At 36.5% G+C, this 12,024-nt stretch overlaps 1 protein-coding gene across 1 annotated transcript in view; it reads right to left on the bottom strand.

The window, feature by feature from the left end:
- Positions 1–12,024, bottom strand: part of ITGA9 (integrin subunit alpha 9) — a 496,160-nt gene that overhangs the window by 426,468 nt on the left and 57,668 nt on the right. Inside the window, 2 exon segments of the mRNA XM_087917165.1 lie at positions 3,637–3,704; positions 10,820–10,943. Of these exon segments, the coding sequence (XP_087773291.1) occupies positions 3,637–3,704; positions 10,820–10,943 (192 nt within the window).

Below are 12,024 nucleotides of genomic sequence, written 5' to 3'. Positions count from 1 at the left end.
TGGAGTCAATTATTAACCAATCCATTATCCTCCACTTAGAGACAAACAATATACTCTCTAACAAACAGTTTGGTTTCAGAAGGAAACTGTCCTGTAATCTGCAACTCTTGCACTGTAAAATCATAAGGACTACACAACTTGATGCAATTTACATAGACTTCTGTAAAGCCTTTGATTCAGTGGTACACGACAAACTACTCCTAAAACTCAGGTCTTATGGTATCTCTGGATACCTGCATAACTGGATAGAAGCATTCCTGTCAAATAGGCAACAAATGGTTAAAATTGGGAGCATCCTATCAAATTCTGTACCTGTCAACAGTGGTGTTCTAGGATCAACTCTCTTCATACTCTATATTAATGACCTCTGTGATGATATTAAGAGCAACTGCATTCTTTTTGCTGATGATGTAAAGCTATTCAACACCACTGACAATGCTGCTACCCTTCAAAAAGACCTCGACTATGTGTCAGAATGGTCAAACAAATGGCAACTTCAAATCTCAACAAATAAATGCTCTATCTTACATAGTGGCAAAAAAAATTAGGAAATAAAATAGTCAAGACCTTGTTGATGACAAAAACTTTGTCAAGGCCCTTGGAGTACTCATCTCAAATGATCTAAGTGCTAGAGCCCACTGTAACTACATAGCCCAAAAGGCATTAAGAGTTGTTAACCTAATCCTACGTAGCTTTTTCTCTGGTAATATCACACTACTAACTAGAGCATAGAAAACATTTGCTAGACCAATACTCGAATACAGCTCATCAGTCTGTAACCCACATTACGTATCTGATATTAGCACCATTGAGAAAGTTCAGAAATATTTTATGAGAAGAGTCCTCCACTCCTCTACTCATAGCAGAATACCTTATACCACCAGACTTGAAATTTTAGACCTAGATAACCTAGAACTATGCTGCCTTCGGTTTGATCTAAGTATAGTACATAAAATTATATATTGCAATGTCCTACCTATCAATGAATACTTCAGCTTCAACCAAAACAACACAAGAGCACAAAATAGATACAAGCTAAAGATAAACTGCACCAAATTTGATTGCAGGAAATACGACTTCAGCAACAGAGTAGTCAATGTCTGGAATACTCTACCTGATTCTGTGGTTTCTTCCCCAAACCCCCAAATCTTCAACATTAGACTGTGTACTATTGACCTCACCCCTTTCCTAAGAGGTCTGTAGGGGGCGTGCATAAGTGCACCAAAACGTGCCTACCATCCCTGTCCTATTGTTTCTTTTTTTTTCTTATTCGTATCCATTTCATGTATTTATAACCATGTTTATACTTATAACTGTTATCTAATAATTGTTTGACAAAATAAATAAATAAAATAAAATAAAATAAATTTTCTGCTGCAATGTTTTGCCTGTCAATGACTTCTGCAGCTTCAACCACAATAATATATTGGCAAACAATCAATTCAAACTCAAGGTAAACCGCTTCAAACTCGATTGTAGAAAGTTATGACTTCAGCAACAGAGTGGTCAAAGCCTGGAATGCTCTATCCAACTCCGTTGTTACAGCCTCAAATCCTCAAGAGCTTCAATCTCAGTTTACCGTGAACCTCACCCCATTCTTAAGAGGTCCTTAAAGGGGGTATGCACACCACTGTGCCTACTATCCCTCTCTTACTGCCCCCATTTATCTGTATACACTTCCTTTGTTCATGTGTTATGTTGATACCTATACTTGTTACCTTGTACATATTTGACAAACAAATAAAATAAATAAATAAATAAGCTTATTTACATTTGACAATTTATTATGTGTGAGATTAGAATTAAGAGCAGAATAATGTAGGAATAGTGGTATCAGAATGTGGATTTTAAAGATTAGTATTATTTAAATATAGAAAGAGGTTGTTTTATTAATATTATTTGTGGAATAAAAAAAAATCAAAAGTTATTTTTGTTATAAATTTATTTTTTTGTCACTGTAACTTTGTTATTCCCTTTTCCTTTAATATAAAATTTGTATTTTAATATTTGATTCTGAAATTTAATAAAGTAACTATAAAAATATGAATGTTAGAATTAAAATATATGTCAGAACCAGTGTTAGTATTCTACCAGTTCGGTCCCGTTCAATTGAACCGGTAGTAAAAAGTGCTACTGGTTCTGCCTAACTGGTATTTCTGATGATCAGATGGGTGATGATCAGCTGTGCCGTGCAATTTAGATCAGCTAGAAAGTAGGAAATCGTGGGATTTCTTGCTTTCTAACTAAATAACGTGGCACAGCTGATCCCCCACCTTGCTTCAAAATGCTTCTTTTTTTAGCACCCACGCAGCTTCCCTGAGGCCCACTAGGCCAAAAACAGGACGTAGGAGGGTGCTGTGCAGCCCCCATGTGCCCCGTTTTTGCTCCCAGGAGGCTTCCCTGAGACCCACTAGGCCAAAAACAGGGCACAGGGGGGTGCTGCGAAAGAAAAAAAGAAAGAAAGAGGGAGGAATGGGAGAAAGAAAGGGTAGGAAGGGAGAAAGAAAGGGTAGGAAGGGAGAAAAAAGAAAAAGAAAAAAGAAAGAAAGGAGGGAGGGAGGGAAAAAGGAGAAGAAGGAAGGACCACAAACCTTGACACTAGAGGCAGCTTCAGAGGATGCTTTGAAACAGCACAGCAATCCAGGCCTGGAAGGTACCTGGAAGTCATCTCGTCCAACCCCCTGCTCCAGAAAGTCAGTTTCTATCTTTTGGCCCCCCAGTCACATGACCACATAGCCATGCCCACCCAGTCACATGACCACATAGCCACGCCCACCAAGCCACACCCACAGAACCTGTAATAAAAGAAATTGAATCCCACCACTGGTCATAGAACATAATATTTGGAATCATACAAATTGCTATATTAGGTTTTTTTTAAGTGCGAATCCACAGCTGGCAATAGTTTTATGGGGGGTGGGGTTGCTGGAGAATGGTGTTAATGCAAAAAATATATAGGTTTTGCTTCAAAAATTGTGCAACATTCTAAATTAATGAAATCTGGGGAAATAATTAATCTATTATATGACAGGAATGGATGGGTAGGAATGAGATGAGAAAGTAAAGAAAAAGCTATTGTATCATTTGGGAACTCAAAAATGAATGTCGATTGCTGAATATTTGTCTAGAGAAAGATTTGTTTCAGGTACATGGTTTAAACATGCCTTCTTTTCATACATGTACATGAAAAAGGAATTAACATAAATATAAAAGCATGACTGAAATTAGATTTTATAATACAAAGTTGAGAAAATTAGTGAAGAATCAATGATTATTTTAGGTACTGAATTGGGACAAGCCATTTTTTGACATGTCAAGGTGGATATTGGGAGAAAAATGGACATTATAAAAATAAAAAGAAATAAGACAAGAGTGAAAGCAGATGATAGCAGGAAGAACAAGCCTTAAGAAAAGGGGATAGCTTAATCTGGAAAAGAGAATGAAGAAAGCAGATGTAGAAGCTACTTGAAAGAGTATGGGGTTCTTTCGTCTCTCTCTATATTACATTGTTTATCCTGAAAGGGAATAATGTGATGGTAAGTATGCATATAATATGTGTATATAACTAATCAATTTTAAAGGCAAACAAACTTTTTGTTCCATACTGAAGCCTTCTCACAATGCTGCACCACTCACCTCTGTGAAGAAACCTGCTATTCCAGCCTGACATGAGCCATGCTCTTCACCATATTTTTTCTTATATTCTAAGGTAGAAAAAAGAAATAAGGAGATTAGAAGAAATAAATGCAATCCTGTCAATCTCCACTAGAAATGTGTAATTCCCAACTCAATGGTCTCTTTCCCTTCTCTTTATTCTATAAGTGCTGTCATAAACTGAGACAGTGAGATGCACCACAGAGCAAATTCTGGGACATTAGTAAACTTCAAGCTTCTTTGGCTGTTGTTAAACCAAATAACTCAATTCACAGAGGAAAACATTTATTTTTATGTTTCATGACAGGAGGAAGTAAAAAAACTCTAAAAATTCAGAAGTACAACTGGTAGGGAGCTTGATGATTTGTTTACTGAAAATTACAAGGCCAATTGGAGGCTGGCAAGAATACTCCTCAATCAGTTCTTAATGAAAATTAAAGCTAAAATATCCACAACTTTATTGTCTAAAATTAAAACTCTGCTCTTCCTGCTTCCCTCAGTTCCTACTTGTCTTTTTCTGCTATAATGTTTTAGAACCAGGGTATCAAACACAAAGCCAAATCCATCCCACAATGTGGTCAGGTCCAGCCCCCAGGGCTGTCCTGGAAAATGTAAGGGGCTGGCCTGCATGGCTTCAGCCCGGTCTACCCAATGCGAACAGGAAACATGCCAGCAATTTGGGAAGTGGGGTCAAGCTGGCCATGCCCACTCAGTTGGCCATGCCTGCCCAGTTGCCCACATCCAGTGAATGGTGTCAAGCTGGCCATGTCCACACAGCCCGCAATAAAATTGAGTTTGACACCCCTGTTTTAGACTATATGCTTTTAGGCATAAAAATTTACTTGTGGGCTTATCTTTGATCCTACAATGTCATGAATATTGACTGTGTTGAGAATGACCAAAATTATTGCTACCATTATTGCATCTTATAATATTAATACTTCTATTAATATTAAACAACAGTCCAGTGAACAAAGAAAAATACAAGGAAGTTGTGGGATTTATCAGGCCTGGGGAGAAAAGAAACTTCAACCAACTCTTCCAGAGCTCAAGTTATGTACAACAGTTTCACTAAGGAACATCACTCAGACAGAGGTGGGATTCTACCAGTTTGCACCTATTTGATAGAACCGGTTGTTAACATTCTAAGCAGTTCGAAGAATCAGTTGTTAGAAGAAATTACTGGCCTAATCCTGTAAGTAAACATTCTGGTGTTGCTTACAGAAACTGCCTCTCCGTTAACCCTTATTACATTTTTGGCAGGACTAGACTTACTGTCTCAGGAACATCTCTGGAGTTTTTTTTCTCTTCCTTTTCTGGTACTTTGCTTGTGTGGAATGACCATTTAAAGTTACAGTGGCACTGAAAAAAGTGACTTATGACCATTTTTCACACTTACGACTGTTGCAGCATCCCCACAGTCATGAGAGGCCAGGGGAGGAGACACATGCCTCGATGTGAGTGATATTGAGTTGGCCACACGCAGCCAATAACATGACCACCAAGCCATGTCCACCCAGTCACATGACCACCAAGCCACACCTACCACCTAAGCCACGCCCACAGAACCAGTTGTTAAAAATGTTGAATTCCACCCCTGCACTCAGAGTAACTATAATATGCCCATTACATGGAACTAGACTCAGATGCAAAAAGCTTATAAATGGATTTACCGATTGTCTAAAGCAATTCATGTTTGCTTACTTTGGCCTAGTGAGATATATACACTTATACTGGCTGGTCAACCATGATTAAAGAGTTGGTCATAGCCTTTGAGGCTTATGTGCAAATCACAGCCAAGAAAGCTTGGCTGCCATTTTTTTTTTAACTAAGGTTACTTGCCATTTGTACCTTATAGCACTATTCAGCCATCACCGAGGTAACAAAGCTAGTTCTCATATCTGTTCTTTCAGCACAATGGTTCCCAAAGCTATTTTCTACCAGTAATAGAGAACACAATAAACCAAGATAACCTAGGAATTGTATATCTTCAAAGATAGAAAGCTGTAAATAATCTTTTCAGTTATTTCTCCTACTTTCATGGTATTATAATAACAATCTTTATTTGAATAAAATGAAAATATGTCAAACAACATGAAACTTAGATGCATCCTAACAATCTCATGTTTTATTGCTCACAGTCTCAACCAGAGGTTTAAATTGGTCTGAACAGCTTCTGGAATTAATTTTCAAATCCTCCAAATAATGGGGGAATCCCACTTCCTGCTTCTTGAAATAAGCTCCCAAGGATATGTATGACTTCAGAGAAATGTCAGTGCTTTGGTTTCTGAAAACAGCCACCATATAGCCTAGTAACTCTCTGAAACTAACCATCAACCCACTGCTAAATTTCAAGGAATGAACAGAAAGTTACTTGGCAAATTGTCCTATGGGAAACTCAATGTATTCCTTTAGGTTGGACAGACCATAAGAATAATAAATCTCAATTCAGAAACTCACGGTTCAAAAGGAAAAAAAAACAGTGAATGGACTGTCAGTACTTCTTTAAATTGGATAATATATTAGAAAAAGAAAGACATATTTATTCTCCTAAAATCTACAAACCTAAACAGTTTAACATGTATAAGCCAACTTTTCATAAACCAAGATATCCCTGAAATTGTGTCTCTGAAGGCAGAAAGCTGCAAATAATCTTTTCAATTGTTTCTCTCTCTCTCACAACATTTGGATAAATCCTTTTAAGATGCAGTTAACAGATGGTTAACTATGTTACTCTATGGTTACATTTGTCATAAACATTAAATAATGTGATCATGAAACCTAAATGTTGAAAGTTTCTGTCTCCTATCACCATATGTAAAACGTACAGATTTTAATACAGTTAAGCCAGACATACTAAATACCTTACAAAGCTTATTTAGGCATTCAAATGAGAATGCCAGTATGTTGTAATGGGAAAGGTATTGAACCAGACAACCAAGTTTTTACTCAGTCATTGCTTACTTCCTCTCAGTCCAACCTATCATGAAAGGCTGTTTGAAGGAGAAGAAGAAAAAGGGAACATTAAATATGCCACTGATATACATGCAATCAAGACATAAATAAATGATATCTGCAATTATGGAGTGTGGGAACAAATACCCATACACCTTCCTATCCTCTTAAGTAGCTACTAAAAAGAACTGTAAAATTAAGATTCTAAATGATTTTGCAACTATTTTCTTCCAACAGAAGGACAGCAATGAACATGGGAGTAGTTCTAGCTCACTTGATTATTCTCATCATTTTATGCATCATTTAAATGAACTCTGATGCTATTTAGATAGTTCAAAGATTTTAAAAAGCACTGTAGCTAGCCTTGTGCATTGCATTCAGCCAAAATTTGCTTGGTTTGTTGAATGAACCACAACTAATAGCTCATATAATATACAAAGCCATTAGTTGTAATTTACAAATTACAATGTCTATATTTATGCATCTCCATCAGATAATGCAGCTGAATTTAAAAGATAGGAATGTTTCCTACGGAAAGTTTCCTTCTTCACCATGTTTGGATGCAAATCAAATCAAATATCTTATATTTGGATTCTATATGATGCAAATTTATGTATACACCTCTATGCTAATTGATAGAGGTATATGCATAAAATTAGATCATTCTAATAATTAACTCTGATGGAGAAAAGAAAAAAATTCCCTGAGAAATGTCTATAGTAGGCTCCCCATTTCAGAAATCTTAACAGAAGATAGAACCATTAGGAATGCTGTAGTGTTGAATGAATGCAGTGTTGAATGAATAGTCAATAAATACTGAACATAAGAACTCATGGTTCTTTGCAGTTTTATTCCACTCTCAATGTCTGCATTTCTTTAACTGCAGTCTCTAGATCAAGGAACTGACAGCTACTTTCTCAAAGTATTCAAGGTGGCGATGATGACAGCTGCCTTGGCTGCTCTCTAATGCTTTCTATTCTATTCTATTCTATTCTAGATGAAAAGGGATTATCATAGGAAGGCAGAATCTATTTAATTTAAAATACAACTCCTTCTGAGCAATTTATTATATCCATCTCTGTAGAAGTTACAGCTAATTACACAACTGAAAGCTAAATGTTATTGTATTCTCCCAAAGCAAATTTGATCATTCTACGTGATGGGACAGTTTGGCAATTGAGACACATGCCTAGTCCCTAATTTTCTATTCAGATTCCAGCACAATAAATTGCATGCTAGCCAAGCCAAATGTGTCAATTTTCCACCCACTGCTTGAAAGATCTTGAATCAACACAGTACTATTTTTATACATATTTCTGGCTAATACCTTTTCAAATTAAAAGTGAGTTACTGGGTTATTCTTCTCAAACAATAGCAACAACAACATCCCACTGCATACCAATCATGGGCACATCCATACATATTTGTGCTTGCCTCTATCTCTGAAATTGCATTTGTAATACCAGTTTATATTGTATAACCCTTAAAATGCATCCAGTAAAAAAGAAAGAAAATACGAATCAAGAGAATCTTCCAAGTGGGAGGATTTTATAGCTTCTTTAGTTTTATTAAAGATGACTTGAATTCATGGCTTCAAACATGGAACTAAAAGCAGACAATTATATTTCAAACAGTTATCTGTGAACAGTTTGCTAATGATCAAAAATATAAAAGGTTACAAATTCCAAGCAAAGGGTTTCTGCCCCCCCCCACCTTTTCTAGTTTAACTAACTGGCATGTTTAAAGAAAAAAAGGTTAATTTATGATTGATGTAATGTGTGACATCAATTACCAATTGCAAAATCCAATATAACTCAGTTCTTGCCAAAAAAAAATCTGAAGCCTTTTATTTCATCACTGTCTCAGATCACATTCTGGATTTGGACAAGAAGCAATCACTGGAAAATCACATCGCATTAAAGATATAATCACACCTAAGCTATCTATCAAAAAACAGATATCAGTTTTATTTCCTGTCATAAGGAACAAGATTTTTTTCATAGGACCTCCAGCTCTGACTACATAGGAAAAGAAGAAATGATGAAGACATTTGTGGGGGGAGCGATTTTTCCTGTTGCACTAAATCATGATTTGTTAAATGCTGTTCAAAAGGAGTTATACATCACACTATGCCATAAATTACATGAGCATGACGATAGGATATATACATCAGGATAAGCTAAATCCAAACAAACAACAGTTAGAGTTAATGCAATCCAGTCTATAATAGATATCTTTTTTTTCCAAACTAGACTTATGTCTTGACACTCAGGAGACTGGGAGGAATCAATTCATTTCAATGTTCTCTTCAATTTTTAACTTCCCCCAAAAGGAAGAAAATAAAACATACTTAACAATCCAAATATCCCAGAAAGTATATTCCAGAATATTTTTCTAATTTGTTAATTTAGCAGACACCCATCTTCCTTATATAACCTATTAGGTATCTTGCATTATGAAGTACATAATGCAAGAGTCAAGAGTCACTTAGAACCATGAGATGGGCTACACATAAATTTCATTAAAAATACAATTGATAAGATGGAGTACAAATGATTATTCTTTTGTTAGTATGTTACCAGCAAGGTATATTACATTAATTAGACAGTAAACTAGAAAAAAGTGGGATAGATAGCAGCACAACCAGATGGATTCGCAACTGGCTGACAAACCATATTCAATGAGTTAGTCTTCAATAGGTCTAAGTCTACATAGAGGGAAGTAAGCAGTAGGGTACTACAAGGTCCTGTCTTAGGCCCAGTACTCTTCAATATCTTCATATATGATTTAGATGAGGGAATAGAAGGGGAACTTACCAAATTTGTAGATGACAATACTAAGCTGGCAGGAATAGCTAACACCCTAGAACAGGGGTTGGCAACCTTAAATATTCAAAGAGTCACAAAAGTCCTAACTGGAAGCCCCCTGTTCAATTCTGGAGCTGACCAGAAATCTGGTTCCCCCACCATAGAGTCTCCTCCTAGCGCAGCATCTTTTTCCTCTACTTGTCATAAGCCCTATCAATTGTGGAGCCAACAAGAAAACCTGCCCCTTGCCATAGAGCCTCCTCCTGGCATGCTGTGCTTCCCAGATCCCCCCAGAACCAGAAGGTCCTCTCAAAATCATACTTGCATCCAGTTTGGGTCACCACACTATAAAAAAGATTTTGAGACTCTAGAAAAATTGCAGAGAAGACAAACCAGGATGATTAGGGTACTGGAGACTAAAACATATGAAGGAGGGTTACAGAAACTGGGCATGGTTAGTCTAGTAAAGAGAAGGACCGTGGAAACATGATAGCAGTGTTCCAATATTTGAGGGACTGCCACAGAGAGGAGAGGATCAAGTTATTTTCCAAAACATCTGAAGGCCAGATAAGGAATAATGGATCAAAACTGAACAAGAAGAGATTCAACCTGGAAATAAGGAGAAATTTTCTGACAGTGAGAACAAACAACCAATGATATAGTTTGCCTGAAGAAGTTGTGGAAGCTTCATCACTTTAGACTTTTAAGAAGACATTGGACTGCTATTTGTCAGAAATGGTGTAAAGTCTCCTGCTTGGGCAGGGGATTGGGCTAAATGACCCACAAGGTTTCTTCCAACTCCGTTAATCTGTAAATAAGTAATATTCAAAAAGCAAAAGACAAGAATCCTGATAAAATGTATAGTGTGGCCCAGGGAGATCAAGCTGGCAAGGGAAATGAGGAGAAACAGAAGAAGAGGAAGGGAATGAATAGAACCAAAGAAAGAACTTATGGTTCGACTGCAGTTCTCTGATGATAAAGCATAAGCTGGTTTTGTATACAGAATTGAATGGGAAGGATTTCAGACACAACTGAAAAAGCCTGCAGCTGTTTAGTATGCAGTTCTTCACTGAGAGGGCATGGACTTGTTTCACAGCCCGTAGCATTCAAAACAACTACCAAAAGTATCTCTCATGATCAGCCTTCCTCATCTGAATGCCTCCAGATGTTCTTGGAATTACAATTATATATTACTAACATATCTGGAAAGCACAAGTAAACTAAAATTGCCCTCTATTTTTATATTATATCAGGACAGTAGTTCAGTCATAATTTAATTTACAGGATAATGATAGCATTTTAAATGCATTTACTGCCACAACTATAATTAATAGGAGGAATGTAACAAGGAAATAAATCACAAGTACTAGCACAGATAAGCAAAAATAAATATGCCTCCTTACCTTCATAGCAAGGCATTAATTTTTTACCATTCAACCCAAGGTTGGGAGGGATGATATTGCAAAAACCATGAGGAAGGATGTACTCAGTTTCATAGTAGACATTTTTCCAGCGATGGGCACAGGCCTAAAGAAAAAGAGGAAACACTTTAAATTTTGTTAGTGGTTGGGTTCCCCCACCAAAAAAGTTATAAGGATAAATATCCAGCTAAATGGCAACACCTACACTAATTAAGCCAATCTTGAATTGCGAAGTCAGATCGGGTTACTTCTTGGATGTAAACCACCAAGAAATCCCAAATATGAATTATAAAACTGGAGTGGCAATGGCAAACTACCTGCATATTACTGCCAAAAGAACCCTACACATTTAAATTTATGTGAGTATGCTTCCTTTATACCATGATTGGGCAAACCTTTTCTCAGATGGGGGCTGAATGGCAGGATTTTTTTAATGATTTATTAGATTTTTATTTTTAAATATACATCAATATCAATCCATGAACACTGTGGCCCCGGGTATATAATTCATTTTCATACAAACATCAATAATGATAATCATAATAGTTATATTAATCAAACTTATATAATCCTAGTATTAACATTCATGGTTTCTTAAAGTAGTTATTCAATATTTCAATGTTCCATTTCAATGCCAATTATGTTATAAGCATACTTGGTAATACTATATTTCACCCTCTAATCTTTTCCATCGAACTATTATTTATATTCTATTATAAAAAATTACATCTGCTAATATTTCCCCTATTTCTTATTTCTACTTCTGTTCTAACTTCTAATCAGGTCACCGTTGTTGTGCTATCCAGACAGTATATAGTTAATTGGGAATTGGGATAGTTAAGAAGGAATTGGGAGCCGTCCCCTTAAGGGAATGCCTTATGGCAAATGTAGTTAATGCATCATGGGAAATGTAGTTCATGTCATTTGGCCACATCTGTAATCCTGATTGGTCACCGAGTTTACCCTTGGTTGGGTTGGGTTTATTCTTGCTTGGACCCCAGCACCGTGCTGGTGTCTCACCCTTTGCTCCATCGTTATGGGATGTAGATCACTATAATTTTACACTATGAAGTCAGCTATGCAAAGAATTGGACATTAGATGAATCTCGACATAACTGTGAGTTACACCTTGAGAATACCTTGTGATCCAATAAAGAAACTTTGTACAGAAGCCTTTGTAGAATTTG

The sequence above is a fragment of the Pseudonaja textilis genome, chromosome Z, assembly GCF_049901715.1.
Source record: "Pseudonaja textilis isolate UNSWEBS1 chromosome Z, rPseTex1.2, whole genome shotgun sequence".
Taxonomy (NCBI): Eukaryota; Metazoa; Chordata; class Lepidosauria; order Squamata; family Elapidae; genus Pseudonaja; species Pseudonaja textilis.
This window is presented reverse-complemented; position numbering and strand designations above follow the sequence as displayed.